Below are 17,401 nucleotides of genomic sequence, written 5' to 3'. Positions count from 1 at the left end.
TTTTTCCTCCTTGAAGTCCAAAGTTAAGTCATCTAATGGATAGCAGTTCCATTAATGGCCCTCCTGAGGGAATGGCAATGGAAATAAAAAGGCCTGCATGGTTTGTGAAACAGACAGCCTGTTAATTACACTGCTGTGAAGGCTTGCTCAAAAATAACCTGAATATGGAAGTGAAACTAGAGAGTCTCAACAATACTAACCATTTGCACCTTTGACAGGTGCATAATACCACTGCCATTAATAATAGTTAATCACAAAAAAATAAACCATTAACAAGAACATTGAAAGTAAAAAATCTTGCAAAATCTTTCTGAAAGAGAAAAAGTGACGGAGGGAGTAAATAAGTTTACATTAACTACAGTGAGATGCCTACTAAAACTAAGAAAAAGAAAGAAAGAAAGAAAGAAAGAAAGAAAGAAAGAAAGTCAATATCACAGCATATGCAATGTTTTTGTAACAAAAACGTAACATGGAAGGCACATATCAGGGGGTATAACAAGTATGGCTCTAAATACTTATTTTAAGAAGAAGGGCAATGAATATGATGGTAATGACATGGACGCAGACATTATCCCATGGATTTCATAATAAAAATATTCCCTTGATAGACTCACTCATGGTCCAAATGTTTCTGAAAATAATCCATACAAACAGTAAAGAGAAGGTGAAAACATTTACAAGAAAAGGTAAATAGTGTACGCTTACCTGAGAAAATGTTTCATTTTCCTTTTCTGTTTGTCAGTTTTACTTTATTATGCAACTATCCTGAAATAAAAAAAAGTTTTCCCATATATTATCAAACTGAGAAAACAGATTAGATAGATAGATAGATAGATAGATAGATAGATAGATAGATAGATAGATAGATAGATAGATAGATAGATAGATAGATAGATAGATAGATAGATAGATAGATAGCGCGCCATCCTTAATGTTTATGACAAAGACACATTTTCATTAATTTACCCCACTGCTCCACACTTTAAAATTACAAATCAAACAATTCAAACTAGATTAAAGTGCACATTGAATAATTGAATAATTTAATTCAAGGATACTTGCATACATTTCAGTCAACACTTTTTCTGCATGGTCCTCCCATTTCTGGGCACCATAATACTTGGGACATAGCAGTGATAGGTATGTTAAAGAAGTCATATTTAGTAACTGCCTAATCTATTAGTACCTTAGTACCTTAAGAATTATCAGTTAATATTATATATTATTATATTATATAATTAATAGTATATTCCTTGCATCTGTGATTCATAGGCATCACCATGTACTGTACTTAGTGTTTTCTCTGGTGATGTTCTACCAAGCCTTTTTAATGCACCTATCTTCAGGTCCTGTTTGTTTTGGGGGCTTGTCTCCTTAAGCTTTCTCCTCAGCACATGCAAGTCAGGCTCAATTGGATTTAAATCGGATGACTAGCTTTGCCATTCAAGAAGCTTCCATTTTTTAGCTTTGAAAAACTTCTCTGTTGCCTTCGCAGTATATTTGGGATCATTATCTTGTTGTAGGATAAAACGCCGTCCAATGAGTTAGGAAGCATTTACTGGAACTTTAGTAGCTAAGATGTTTTTTTACACCTCAGAATGTGTTGGGCAGCTGCCATCGGCAGTTGCTTCATCAATGAAAGTAAGTGTGCCAGTACACGTGGCAGCCATACATGGCAAAGTCAATAACCACCATGTTTAACAAATGAGGTGTATGCTTTAGATCTTGGGCAGTTCCTTTTCATTTCCAGACTTTGCTCTTGCCATCTCTCTGATGCAAGTTCACCTTTGTCTCGTTTGTCAACAAGACCTGTTTCCAAAATTCTGCAGGCTCTTTTAACTACTTTTTTCAATCTGTAATCTGTCCATCCTGTTTTTGTGGCTAACTAGTGGTTTGCATCTTGCAGTGTGGCCTCTGTATTTCTGTTCATGAAGTCCTCTGAGATACGTAGCAGCCTCTGTCCCTTGAAGACTGTTTCTGATCTGTCAGAGAGGCATATGGGACTTTTTCTTTACCATAGTCATCTTATGTCATCAGCAGTGGAGGTCTTCCTTGGCTTACCAGTCCCTTTGCAACTGCTGAGCTTACCAGTGTATTCTTTCTTCTTAATGATATTCCAGACAGTTGATTTAGGTAATCCTAAGATTTTACAGATGTCTCTAATGGGGTTTATTTCTGTTTTTCAGTATCATAATTGCTTCTAAGACTTTCAATGGTACAGCTCTTGTTCTCATGTTGAACAATACAGACTCCAAATGGTAGAAGCAAGCTTAGGTACTGTACCTTACACCTGCACTAATGAAGCAATGAAACACACCTGAATAATCATAAACACCTGTGACAACAATTGTCCCAGACATTATGGTGTCCTGAAGTGAAGGGATCATATATAAAAAGTGTTGTCATTTCTACATGGTGTGACCAAAATGCATGCAAATACCCTTAAATTAAAAGTCTGCAATGATATAATATAGACACACCTTGCTGTTAGAAGACCAGGGTTAAACAAATAACAAGCTAAAGGAAATATATGTCTGCCTGGAAGCACTTCATAATTGTTCAAATTTTTCAATCTGATTGATGTTACCTTCTAGTTGCAGTAATTAAAAATATATGTTTTTCTGCAGAAAACAATGTCACACTCATATTTTATGTTATTTTTCCACATTAAGAAACTGTTCAAATATATACGAGAAATTAATTTTGATGAATGGACTATTTTTTTTCATTCTATTATAAGGAACACATTGTAAAAATACCACATTGCTTGCTTACTATATTATACTGCTGCACCATTATACCCCCATTATGTATAACGTCACCCTTTAGCTGGTGTCTGCTCAAGACTGAAATTGCACCACTGAAATTCAAAATCAATGCTCCCTTTATAACATTGCATTGACTCCTGTATTCCACTTGTCTAGACTGGAATTAACGAAAATGAGCTCTGATTGGTTCGCTTTGCCAAAATCAGCTTTAAAAGCTTTAAAAATAGTTTTTGTTAATCACTGAAGTGCACTACTTTAGCTAACAGCAGAACAAAAATTACATGATAGGTGAAATTGATACTTCCATCCATCCATCCATCCATTTTCCAACCCGCTGAATCCGAACACAGGGTCACAGGGGTCTGCTGGAGCCAATCCCAGCCAACACAGGGCACAAGGCAGGAACCAATCCCGGGCAGGGTGCCAACCCACCGCAGGAAATTGATACTTGAAAAATATTTTATACAACGAAAAGCTTAGGGGAGACATTTGATTATTGTATTGTTCATATTACGTTCAAATAAGAATAGTACTTTTCTCAAATGAGAATTTTTTGTCACCAGATGATACTGTTACCTAGCTATTCTTGGTCACTGATATTCCTGTTGAGCTATTTTTCTTTTTTGATCTTTTTTCAATTTCTAAACTTAAACTTTAGATTTTCTTTTTGTTGGTACTTATCTTTGCCTGTCTGATCCTGTTATTTTGAGACTTTTTTCCAAGATGTATATGTCACTCTCCTAAGAACTTACATTGTCTGATTTATTCAAGGTGATGTGCATTAAGTCTACAAATTTATGTTGGAGCCTCAATCCGAAATAAAGTCAAAATTGCAGTCTCATGATTCACATCTGCTTAAAATTCCAAGGCTAAATTAAAGTAGTTTAGGAGGGAGATCCTTTAACTAGGGCAGGGCACCCAAACTCTGCAACGAACCTACCTATTTGTATGAGAGAAACCCATCAGTCTCAACATTTAAATCAAGGCTGAAGACTTATTTTTTAGCATAAAATACCTCAGCCTTCAATTGAAGATTTTGTTTTGTTTTTCAAGCTTTTTTAACTAATTTTTTGTGTTTTTTGTATCTTGGCATACATGGTGGCACTTCACTTGTCTTGAATTTGATGTCCAACACAACTGTCTTCTTTGCATTGAGTTAGAAGGAAGTACTGTATACTGTATACGTTAACAAAGAATGAAATTCTTTTTACTTAAAAAATATTCACACAATGTATTCACTTGCCCCGATATCAAAAGGCATAGAATTAGCAAAAAACTGAAAACTTGCTGAAAAGGCAAAAAGATTCAAAATACTCAATGCATAACTGTCTGTCAGGAACTTGTTAGTAATTGTTGCCTACATTTAGTATGGATTATTAAATTTTATTTTCGAATACATACATTATTATTATTATTATTATAATATTGTTAGTTTGCTGACATCATAGCACATCCACTTGACAAGAAGATTTGTTTTTAATCCACAAACATGAATGACCAAAAAGTCCAAAACACTGGCCTACATTCCTGTTAAGGCTGCATTATTCATGTATATCTTTCAAGAGTGAGTGTTTTAACACTTTACCAGAGCTCTTCACCTAAAGAGAGTGTGTTGTTATGGTTCAGCTGTATATTTGCAGCAGAAATACTGCATCTAGTAAGTCAAAGAGCTACTTCTCCTCTTTTGACAGCCTGTTGGAAGCACAAGCAAGCACAAATCTGAGTTGTTGGTATTAAGGCCTATTCACATCAAAATGCTTTTCTTGCATTTTAACACGAGACCAGACCTCTCCCAAGCAGCATGTGAAGTTATTTGCAATTACTTTCAGTGACACTAGTCACATCTAAGCATTTTAGCAGGGAACAATTTACAAAACTATGAGCAGTAGTTTTCAGATAGTTTAAGCCAAACGTTTGCTCTATTGAAATAAATGGTAATACTCATAAAACTCTGATTAAAAAAAAAGATTTTTGGAACATTTTTAAAGGAATTCATTGCCTCTTCATGTGAGATGGGCCAGGAGTGAACCAGGAAGCTTCTAAATTATTCATGGAAAAACATATCATGCCTATTAATGTGAAGACAGAAGTCTTCATTGACCTGGTCAAGCAGCAGCCTGAGCTTTATGACCTATGTCATAAATGTTTTAGCAACAGAACCCAATACGTGCGCCTGATTTGGGTGCTATATTATCTCAGGTTGTTAATGATCAGGAATACCCCATAATATATTTAATTGTAGATTGTTGCCCAGAGAAAGTAATTTTTCCACTATTTAAAAGGAATGTATGGCAATAAAATGAGCAGTTGAAACACTCCATTATTACTTTTGGGCTCAAAGTTTACTTTGCTAACTAATCTTGCGCTGCTACAATGATTTTACACACAAAAAGACACAAACGTAAGACTTACTAGATGGCTTATTCAATTGCAGTCATTTAATTTCTCTGTTTAACATCATCCCATTAAACAACATATTAGCATGGATATCCTTTCCTGATTTCCTGATTTGGAGCCATTGTTTTGAAAGTTAATTTGTTAAACAAATGGATGTAGCTGAGGGGGAGTGTGTGAAGGCTTGTTTACTAGAACCAGTACAGTTACAGAGCAAACACATTTTTAATCTTTGAGAAGTCAAATAAATTCTCTGGTCATGCATAAATCTCATATCTCACAGTAATAAAATTTTCTAAGTGAATGATTATCTAATACAAGCAGTTCTTCCCCGATCTGGGGTTCTTGCATCTTTCATACTGCTCATGGAGCTTGTGGCCCTGCCTTTCTGCAGCTCAACATCTCTGAGGACAATGTGTTTGGATTCTATTAATTACGGGAAGACAAAAATTTTGTCAAATGTCTCTTGAAGGTTATTAAGCTTGCTGTTTGTGTTTGAAAGACACCAATATTGTTTCTATCTATCTCTCTTCTTAGAGAGTCAAGGCTGGGGGGCTGTCAAGAGGCAGGGCCTATTAAAGCCCATTGCGGCACTTCCTGTGTGATTTTGGGCTATACAAAAATAAACTGTATTGTATTGTATTGTATAAGTTCACAAGTAAAGTGTGATTAGAAGGACTAATCTTGATTTTATTTGTGCAACTCTAAACCTGATATGTGACAAATATCTGCGCTTACAACATCCCCTCTTTAATACTGTGCCCACCAGGACTAAAAACACTAAAGTTGCAGAAGACATTCTGGAGACACAACAACCACTCCAAAACAGTAAACTGCCTCACTACCCACAAAATGGTGACAAATTATGTCAATCATATTTTCCCTGTAAACAATGCTTGAAAAACATTAGAAAAACACGTGAAAAACAACTGAAAAGTCAAAAAACACCCAAAACACTTGAAAAACACTTTAAAATGCTTACAAAGCATCATTAAATATCTTGCTAAATGCAAAACAAATGCTGGAAATTTATAAAGCTCAAGTGTGAATGGACCCTTAAGAGGCAGAGTTTCAAAGAAAAAAGCTATATTTGGGACTACCAAACAAAAAGAAAAAGGGCAAAAGTTCGGAATCATCCTGAAATCGACTGTTCAACGTTTGTTTTTTATTTTGCCTATTTTATTTAAACTTTTCACTGTTGCAGATGTCACTAATGTTTGAGGTGTACTTTTAAGAAAACAGCCAACTGTGCATCTGAGCCTTCCACTTCTTTCACTATCCTGGTTAGCTCCAATTAAAATGAAATCACCAGCTTATTGGCAATCTCTCACATAGAATGACCTTCAATTATCAACAAAAAAAAATAGACTGAGAAAAATTGTTATGTGTTGGCCATTTTTGAACCCAGGGTTTACTATGATAAATGTCAGTATCTTGCAAGCTAAGTATAGACAGTTTACTTGCTTTACTGAACAGAATAACAGGTTTCTGCTGTACTAACATAATAACAAAGGTTTACGTATTATCCAATTAGCAAGACTAATTAGAGATAAGCTCAATAGAGTTTATCACTGAGACACTGAATTAATGGGTGCAGAAAAAAGGGCTTTGTAGCCATATGTGAATAATAAATTATAATTATTATTTTCATGTGTAAATGCCATTAGCAGTATATGTCTTGGCTATATTTTTAAATAAATTCAACCATTCCTTGATTTAAAAATGTATAAGTTTATACCAAAACCATGAAAATTTCTGGGTCATTCAAAAGTTTTGAACGCTAGTGTGTTTCACTCAAAATTATATTATGAAGACAGACAAATAGTAAAATATGTGCTGAATGTTAACTTACCCTGCATACTCACTAATGATCAAAACTTTAAATGTCTTGCTGTACCATCATTAGCAAACTGGTCAATAAATTCACTATAAAAGGTCATAGATGTAGCAAGGCTGACAGAGCTGCTGGGCACAAAAGCCACATCACATTATTAGATGCCAGATTTGCACTTGGCTAAATGAAGTTCTTCGTTAAGAGCACAGTAGAATTAGCAGCTATGATTTCAGCATCTTCAGTTCTTGCTCCCAACAACATCTCAAAGAAGATGTGTACAGTAAATGTGAAAGAAATAATTAAAGGACTCTAACAGCAAACTGTTCCAGATGTATTGCTTGAATTTGCACAATAAAAATAAAAGTGTTGCTTACATGAAAATTAACCTTTAAACATTTGAGGACTGCAGTAAACTCCAAAGAACTTGTTTTTTGTACGGTATACATGACCTTTGCTCCAGGTATTTGATGAAAGTTATTTACAGGCAGGTGAAGGGTTATGGCATTTACGCAATTATAAACACACACCAAGCCCTAACTTTTTTTTTGGCTAAATTTCAATTAGTTTTCATTTAGCGACTTTTGTATTTTACTTACAAAAGAAGCAACCTAGTTGGAATGCAGATAATTACATAGCAACAGTTACAAATGGTGAGGAAAAATATTCACCATTTTCAATCATTTTGTGTTTTCAAGTCCACATGTTGCTGAATATAACCAATACCATGCGCAGCCACACAGTAAGCTCAGTAACAGGTAAACAGCTTGCTTGAGAGGTAAAAACCGCTGTTTGTATTTCCCAGCATTGTAAGCATCTCAGGAAGCATCTCACAGAGTACAGCTGTTGAGAGGGAGAATGTGACACTTTCAGTGATCACAAGAACAGCACATCTCTGCTGAAGGATCAGATGTCAGTTGGTGGTGGCTTTTTGTGCTATCACTGTGACATTTCCAACTCTATGAAATACTGTATCATTATTAAAAACTGTTGGATCTCTAAGTATTAGGTCAACATACTGTACATACAGTATTTGTCCTTCATTCTAGTTTAAACTTTGTTTTGTTATTTAAAATACAGTAATATTGCTTCAATGTCATTTTATTAATAGTTTGAAAATTAAAATAAGTAATAAAGTAAAACAATTTACTGATAATTTCATTAATAGATATTTTTAGTGCAGGTTCTGACTTTTCTACAAAACTGAGTTATGAACAAAGGCAGGAACTAGAATTTATGTGTTCCTTTGCTCTCTTATTATCACAAGATGACCTGACCTGGTGGGAAGAAGTTTAAAAGGTTATAATGTGAAGAACTGTGTTACCTTATTTGGACATTTGCTTATCTTACCATTACTCATTTGTTCATGTTACTGTTACAGCATAAGAGCTTTCAACCAAACTAAGCAGATGTGACTGTCAATCACAGACATTGGGAGTTCAGATGACTGCTCTGTATTTGCAATACTTGACTTATGTATACAGTGTTCACTTGGCTATAAAATAGCAATGTCATGGCTACCTTGGCAGACCAGCAACAGTACTTTTATTCTGCGATCTTTGTCGACAAGTTAATCAATATATTTTCTCTTTCAGCTGCCAACCTGAAAGTGAAACTTGTTTTCTCCACATAGCGGATAAAGGAGGGGTGGTACCCTGAATAAATTCCTTGCAAGTAAAATTCACTAACAGTTCACTTTACTGATTAAGAATGAAAGGAAGCCCAAAAAAACAGACTTTACTTCTTCATGGTTTTAGTTGGATTCTCCTTCTGGGGGTCATGGTGGTAACAGGCCTACTTGGTCAGCCTAAACTGTCTTACTCCAGCAACAATCTCCATCTCTTACTCAGGAATTTCCAGGCACACAGTGCAACCGAGAGATACAGTATCTACAGCGTCCCCTGCTTGTAACCTTGGGCACTCTCCTAGTGGGCTATTCCCATTATATACCCTGGTAGAGGCAACAAAGGAAATCCTCATTAGAATCCAAAACACTATAGCTATCTACTCTATATACAGAGAAGAAAAAGCTATATTTAAAAGTTGTAAAAGACCGAGGGGCAGCACTGAGCCCCAAAACCCCAGATACAACACACCAAATAGTCCCAGATGTAAAATAAATGGTTTTATTTCACAAAAATACCTTTTTACAGAGCAATCCACAATCTTCCTGTTCAAACTCCTCCTCCAACTCTAACTCAACTGGAGGAGGCTGGACAGCTTGGTTTTATGTTAGACCCAGCAGTACTTCTGGTATCGGGGCATAGTCTGACGGAAGCACTTTTGGGTCAGATGGGAACCTCCTGAAACAAGGAGTCCTTCTCCCTGCAGTGGCCTCTGGTGGCACCCAAGGACCCTGACAGGGTTGTCCCTCAGGACCACGATTCCCATGAATCCCTGCGGGTGTCCATACTAGGTCCACGCCAGTAGAGCAGAGCACTGCCATTTACCATACTGGGGCAGGAACAGCACTTGATGCACCAACTCCTCCATACTATCCACTAATTTTTACCTTTGCATGGGATATTGATTTAGTCCCATCCTGGCTGAGTTATGCCTCCTTCCATACTGACCTTACATTATGGCAATGTGGCTGAGAACAGGTCCAGCACAGCACTTACAACATCCACTTGTATTATCAAGGTTCTTACCCTATCACAGAGAATAAACTTTATCACCCTCTGCAGGAACTTTATTACAGTCAGCTATACCCACAAACTCATTCTTTCTGTACCAATCTAAGGCCTTCTTTGTCTGAAGAATAAAGTACCTCTTCACCACCACAATTCAGTGCAATACTTGCATTGTACTTATATGTCATTCTCATTGCTGAAGGCAGGAAGTAGCTAGAGAGAGTGGTGCACGCAGATTCTAAGATAACTTGTCATCAATAGGGTTGTGGAGTTTTTGAAAACTTCTGAATCCAATTCCAGAAAGCTTAAAAAGTATAACTTCAACTCAATCTTTAATGTATGCTGTTTTAACTGTAATTTTTATTGACAATATTGCTATTCTGTAATGATTTATTGGTAATTATTAATTTGTAGAATTGGAAATTAATATTGTTCACCTTCATCCAAAAATTATACAGCAAATGAAGATGTGCATTTCAGTTGTACATCGGGATTTGTATCCCTGCTTCTAAAAATAAATGTTGTGGGTAGAGGTTTAGACGGGGTGTGATTGGGGTGGGGTGATTATTGGGGTGCACAAAAATCATAGACTACAATATAATTAATAATAATTCTATTTTACAGCATTTAGTAGCCTAACATTGACAACAATTATTGTTTAAGTTCAGAAATGCTATCATTCATATCAACTGATTTGGCAGCAGAGATAACAGCAATGTTTTTATTTAAAGGAGGTATTAAAAACTCTGACACATTTGAGAGTCATTGCTTTAATATGCAATTGTCTTTTTTCAATTCATAGGAAACAGTTGCATTATTTAGAATGATGACAAGACTGATACAAATTATTTGCCTGAAAATGTATCTGTAGTGTTTTATTTTTCATAAAATAGCATTAATAATAATAATAATAACAATAATAATTATAACCCTCTGCTGAACTGGTGCCCTGTTCAGGGACTGTTCCTGCCTTGTGCCTGATGTTTACTGGGATATCTTTAGCTTCCCTTTGACCCTGCCATGGATAAGTGAGTTAAAAAGAGGGATGAATAGATAATAATAATAATAATAATAATAATAATAATAATCCTCCAACTGTGGTACCATAAGACATAAATAAAATTAAACAATCAACACAACAAAACTGTAACTCTAGGCTTTAAATGTATTGATAAAGACTGATTTACTTCAATGTATAAACATGTCCAAAATTGGCTTACTTTAAAATTTCACAAATATCATCCTTCACTGTTCACTACCATCTAAGAACTGATTGATGACACTCTTCACTTTCACTCCTGGCTCACTTATAAGCTCTCTATAGTCAATTTCTCAATAATATCACAGCTACCCGATAGGCTGACAGGTCAAGTACAGATTTATCTTTCTAAATCTACATTAATAGTGCAAAGCTAATTTATTCACCCATACATGATACAGATCCAATTTTTTTATATAAGTGTAAAAGGCAAAAAATACAAAGAATGAAAACTTTTTCAACTAGATTTAAACTACTTTTGTGTGTGGCATTATATCCGATATAAACGTATGCTATTTGAATATACCCTGAGTTTGAATACTTAAATTGAAATTGTCTGAGTTTTAACTCTGTCCAACTGAACATCTCAAAGATCATCTCCTTGGGGGAGGCTTGGTAGTTTGGCATTACAACACTTGACAATGTGCTGTCTCTAGCCAGTAGAGCTCAATTGCTATGTTTTCTGACAGAAATGGTATGTTTTAATCTTGTATTTTTCTGGGCCAGCCTTACAGACAGGCACTGACATAATCAAATGTCCCTGTTAACATTCTGAAATTGTCATACCATTGTTTTGCATCAAAACCCTACACATCTTGCACCCACAAGTCCTGGCTTCTTTCTCATGTCTACAGATTCCTACATACAGATACGGCAGTAGTAACCATTCTATTCCTTCCCATTATTAGTCTACAAATTTGACGGTGTCCTACACTGAAAACAATATGAAGTAGTGCACAGCCAGCATGCTGTTGGTGTTTGTGGTGGTCTACTAGGTAGCATATGCATGGCAAATTTTTTTACTTAAATTTTCTGCATACTTTGAATATAGATATTTCTACACACTCATAGTGGAATATATATTACTTGCAAAATTAATTGAATTAAACAAAACAAAAACTTGGGTATGCGACAAAAGTCAGAATTTAGCCACTGTTAGCTGCAGTCTGAATGTAGCTTTACTTAGAAACCTTTAGCAATGTATAGACTCATCCAGTATGGCCTTTTCTTCTCAATATTACCAGAATGCTCTAACATTGCTCCATTTTAGGACTGAGAGCAATAGAACCAATGCACTTCTATAGATGGCACCTATGAGTAGAAGGCCTTTTCACTCAGGAGTGGGCAAGTATTGGAGGTCAACATTAAGAAACTACCTATAATGTACAATAAAACTCTAGTAAAGAAAATGTTATTGTTTTGAATATAAAAAATGATATTATTACTCAGATTCTGCATTGTTTTCAAATTAAAAGCCCAATCCTAATGCCATTATTTATATAATGGTTATTTCTAAGCACCAGATATGCATAGTATATTGAGAAAATGGACCAGACAAATGTACAATGAACAATCAAAACTAGCTAGCATAGCATAGTAAAGAAGATGGGAAGTCAGATGTTTGGAGATGGTTTACATTGCTTTAAAACTCAGATGGGAAGCTGAGCCATCTGAGCTGAGTGTAATTCTCCCAGAGAAACCAAATGATGTTTCAGAACAAGATGTGCTGCCTGCTAGCATTAAGTAAACAAAAACTCAAGCCGTGTTAAAATTGTGCATGAAGACATTTGTCCCTATGATTCTGTAGCTGGTAAAGGTTCTGTTCTATTAAAATTAAAATCAATTACTGATGAATTGTAAATTACTTTTTTATTTACTTATTTGGGGCTTTTGGACTGAGTTCTTTAGAAAACAGTGCTGCAGACAGGAGAAGTCAAAGTATCTGTGAGAGCAGGACTTAACGCACAGCTCAAATGTGCATTTAACATACAGGCACCCTGTAGCTACAATGGCCCTCTAAAACAGTCCATAAGTTCACCTGCATGTTCTGCTTGTGTGATATAGCCTATGTCACAAGGTAGTTGCAGTTGACATATGTGTGTTTTTATTAGCATGTTACCCACTAAGAAACTTGCAGATTTCACAGATGGAGAATAATCCTGCTTATTAAAGCATTTAAGACTCAAGGGCTAGAATGGGAGTTGAATAAAAATTTTGCAGCTCCACCTCTGCCAAAAAAACATCTGACTCCACAGCTCTAACTGCACACCCTTGATGACTACACTCCATATACTAAATTTACAGCATGAAATGGAAGACCATTAAAATATTTTATGACCCAAGACACCTTCACCCACCCTGTCTTTGCTCTCCTTACACCTTTCTTCATTCTAATGAAAGACTTTGGTCAATCTAGAGTAGACCAACACTACCAGATTTCACATAATTACTTTTCCACAAACTGTAATACATGCACTTAATATTTTAACCTTATCATCTATAATAATTTAATAAATATCTCCAAGTGCATTTTTTTTAAATTGGTTGCTTGTTAGGTGTTGGGAATTATGATTATTTTTGTTTTTGTATGTTTGTGTTCAAATTAAATTCCATGCAACCAACTTTATTATGACAATAATGTACTTACTTACTAATTGCTGCCAGTGCAACAATCTAGCCCTTCCCATAATCACCTCTACTCTCATTCATTTAGAAGATGTTAGAGGTATTTAAATTTGTCACTGTGGAATATCTGCTTCCCACTCACCAGCAGGCAGCAGCCACTCTTTTCTGTTAAAAGACTAATACTTCAGATTGGCAGCTGCTCATTTTGATTCAAACATACTGCATTAGGCAATGACCTCTTCCAATAGATGAGTGATTACATTCAGGTGAAGAAAATAGGACAAAAGTATGAACAAACAGCAGCAATACAACCACCAAGTGTCTAAACTGGACACTTTCTTAAGCTTCAACTGCAACTTGATGCCCAGTCTGCCATGAACATGAGACAAGAGCAAACAGGCACCCTTGGCAGAGTCAAGTGACCCCTTTAAAATAATTACACTTAATACCAAGTTATCTGAACACAATTCTCACTTTGCAAAAACAGTGGCCAAATGGCACACAGCAGTGACCTTGTGATACTATACTCTTGTAGAACCTCAGATAAAATACACCTGAGTGCCTAATAATAAGACTTCTTTAGGTGCACAAGACAAATGTACAAAGGACTGTCAAATTTACATAAGTCCTCAAAAATTTAACTCATTGCTTCTCCACAACCTAAGTTCATCTCTCATCCCTATCACAGTTCCCATGGATTGCCATTTGCTGGAAGAATGGGAAGCATAGTCATTCAGCAACTGAAAAACACATTTTTCCCTATTTTTCAAAATGGGAACCATATTGACATATGACTTATGCTTTCCACATAAAACCAAGGAGGTGCATTAACCAACACATACTTGTAATATGCAGTACTTTCCAATAATTAATTGTTATTCTGCCTCTGAATCATTGCCACTATGAAGCTTTTTAACCACGCCAGTTACAGAAATGACCTCATTTTATCAGATGCTTGCAGCACAATGCCTCCTCTGAGGACAGTACATCCACCAAGTTTGGAAATTCCAGAGAGTTTTTGCACCCCTCAAAGATATCTCCAATCAAAACTCAACTTTACCCTTCCCTTGATTCGAGCAATGTTCCACTTAGCTTATCATCTAATGGCTTATCAGAATGTTTTTTAGGATACCCAAATATTATTCACCATGGCCTCACTAACCTCCTTTCATATGCAGATCTACATTACATAAACCCACAATGCACACTCTTAAACAATTGCTTCGAGATAAAAATACATGGTACCTTGACAGCTCCTAACAAATACACATATTGTATACATAATTATAGCCCTATCTGTTAATCACTTCCCATCATGTCTTGTTTGAAGTACTGAACAGAATGAGGTGATCAGAACTGTTGCCCAAAAGCAAGCCATCCAGTTTGCCCCATATCACACTGTAACCTCCACGCAGTATGCCAATTGTGGGTTCATTTTGCTGTCAAAATGGGTGTGGTCTTCTTAATCGATAACTTGGCACTCTAGTCACTGTTTTGTCAACTTGCTCCTTAACTAGTCCTAGCTTGACTACATGGATGGGCCCCAACAGGAGACCAATAAGACTAATTACATATTACAACTGTTAATATTTCTGGCCAGACCAAAAATGGTGATGATATATTACATTTACAGTACATCTATAATAGATAAAGAATACACATGCCATTGCCACTCACAATGTATATATTTTTTTCCAATACATGAAAAATATGAGAGACTACAGATTTTTTTTTCTCAAAAAATGAAGCTAAACCAGAAAAAAGAAGCACTGGGCTTTTAAGCAGTGGAGAAATGGAGCCCCCAGTGTGATTTTAGTAGTATGCTATAAAAGCGATGAGAAACTACCTGCCTCTCCCGTTCCTCCATGTTGAAATGTTATTGTGTGCTCTGGCAGAGAGCTTATTTCACAAAACATCGCAATGCAGTGGTGGACCACTCTGTATGTTTGTGCACGTTTATTTGTTTTTTTTTCACATAGACTAAAAAGCAAAAAGACAAAACACTACAAAAATAAGCTAAACATCTTTCAACAAGCAAGACAAAGCCATGCAGAGAGACAACTTTCTCAAGAAATATTTAGGTAAACAACCCCATAAGCCAATGGCTTTTCCAGGTAGTAAGGTAAATCGTTCAAATAAGCCCACATGCCCTCTCCAGAGAGATCAATCGGCATAATACATAAACAAAGCAACTGCATTTCACATTCCAAATATAATATTGAATATATAAACTTAACATATATATATCCCAGAACAGAACATGCTTCTACAACTGAATAGGTCACTCCCACCAGCAACAAAGGTAAATAATTTTCACTACATAAAGCGAGTTGAGAAAGGAGATACAGTACACGAACTGATGGTTATTCATCAAGAATAAAGACAATGGAACATCTTCATATACTGAAATTCCATTAATTGTGCGCCTAGAGCACAATACTGCAAATAAAGAAAAGCTAGATGAAATGTCATTGAATAAACAACAAAAATTACGTTATTCAAAATAGGGACAAAATTAACATCAACAATAGGGAAAAAAAATGAACATCAGAAACATACTTCAGCTGCCACTTTCTGCAAACAACAAAAGAAATGTATCATGAAACGCCCAGTAGATATTCCAGAACCAAATGGTCAAGATAATGAAACGGTCCCTCCAAAAAGAAACATCCACATATCAAGCACGGTCTACGAACTGAATAATCACTACAAGCATCGATCGACGTTAAAATTCATGTTTGAGCCCCGTTTGTCAGAATGACCCGTGCGCCTCAGCGCGACTGTCTGCACGGACAAACAGGCAAAACGTAAGCACCCCCACCGCGGCTGGAGCCACGCAAGGTGTCACCCTGAGCGGCTTTTCGATGTGACCAGAAGATTTTTTTGTCTTCGCAAGTCAGTTGCGTTGTTATCGGCATTAATCTGTCACAGGAAATGCGCGAGCCAGCACAAATCATTGCATACTTTAAAAAAGGTCATCTCTTTCTCGTTTTTTTTTTTCACTTGCCACCAGTAAAGAACGAGCAGCGCCAGGCAGAAGAATGCCCACCACCTGCGACCTATGAAAAAAACACTATGTACACACACAGCAGGCAGTCTAAGTATGTGCTGTGTATCGCAGTGCCATAAGCTACACACACACGTTTTGTCTGTCAGTAAATGGGTCGCTCAGCGCAGCACCTTCTGTAGTGTGCCACTGTCATAACGAAATAACCGAGACGCCAAACACGTACCGACAAGCTCGGCTCCACCAAGGGATGGTGTGCACTTTGTCGCCGATGGATGGTTAATTACCCCCGACGCGATGTTCGGTCCTACCTTAAGAAAGCAACATGAACCGAATGGAACTACAGAAAAGCAAAACCCTTCTCCTCCAGGTCGCCTTGTTCGTCCGCTTTCTGTCCGGATAACGGCCGCCGTCCCAGCGCGTTCTTCGTCGTATCTCCCTTCTTCTGCTTGCGTATGCGCGCGCTCGGCGTTGCCTCTCGTCTCTAAGCGACAAGCTGGCGAGGCGGGAGCCCCCACCTGCACTCGGACGTGCTCAACCCTTTTAATTCGCCTTCGCCTAGCTGAAAAGAAGGCGACACCAAGCGTGCTCTTTTACTTTGACGCAATAGGAACGAAGTAACATTTATTTTACAAAGACATTGGGAATAAACAATTTCCACAAATAAATCCAGGATTACGCGCTTTGGGGTATTGTGTGCTGATGCGCTAAAGGGAGTAGAGGGTGCTGTCTCTGCGGAGGTGGCCGCTGCCGGTGCCCTACCTGCGAGTCCTACCGTCACCGCCGCTATCTGCTGGCGCTGTAAACGGGACACTGGAGCACATGGCACCACTGTTTGCAGCCTACGTCATGGCCTCTTTGTTTTGATGCACAAAGAGTTACGGAATTAAAATAAAAAGTTGCAGAGTGTCAGAAAAAAGACAACCAGATTGTCCGAAAGTGCCACTGCTACACAAAGAGGAGCTCTGTTTGTGACGGGAAAGAAGCTTGCCTAGTGACAAGGTGGCAAAAGGAAGGTGTAGCCCTGCAGGTTACATATGTGTTATGAGAACAATGGCTGCCAGGTAAGAAATGTTTTTAAAAGGCACAGGGCAATAGGATTGA

General features: G+C 36.9%; 1 protein-coding gene across 3 annotated transcripts in view; it reads right to left on the bottom strand.

Annotated features, from left to right (window-relative positions):
• Positions 1–16,838, bottom strand: part of elmod1 (ELMO/CED-12 domain containing 1) — a 65,237-nt gene extending 48,399 nt beyond the window's left edge. The window contains exons 1-2 of one of the 3 annotated variants that reach the window (XM_051926827.1): positions 16,520–16,838; positions 706–760 (exon numbers count right to left, since the gene is read on the bottom strand). In XM_051926827.1, the coding sequence (XP_051782787.1) occupies positions 706–722 (17 nt within the window). In that variant the 5' untranslated portion in view covers positions 723–760; positions 16,520–16,838. Of the gene's footprint in view, positions 1–705; positions 766–16,519 lie in introns of all 3 variants that reach the window. The other 2 variants (XM_051926826.1, XM_028800394.2) reach the window with 2 other exon arrangements.
• Positions 16,839–17,401: the final 563 nt, after the last annotated feature.

Source organism: Erpetoichthys calabaricus, chromosome 4 (assembly GCF_900747795.2).
Source record: "Erpetoichthys calabaricus chromosome 4, fErpCal1.3, whole genome shotgun sequence".
In the NCBI taxonomy this organism is placed as follows: Eukaryota; Metazoa; Chordata; class Cladistia; order Polypteriformes; family Polypteridae; genus Erpetoichthys; species Erpetoichthys calabaricus.
The sequence above is the reverse complement of the archived record's forward strand: the minus strand, read 5'-3'. Positions and strand labels throughout refer to the sequence as shown.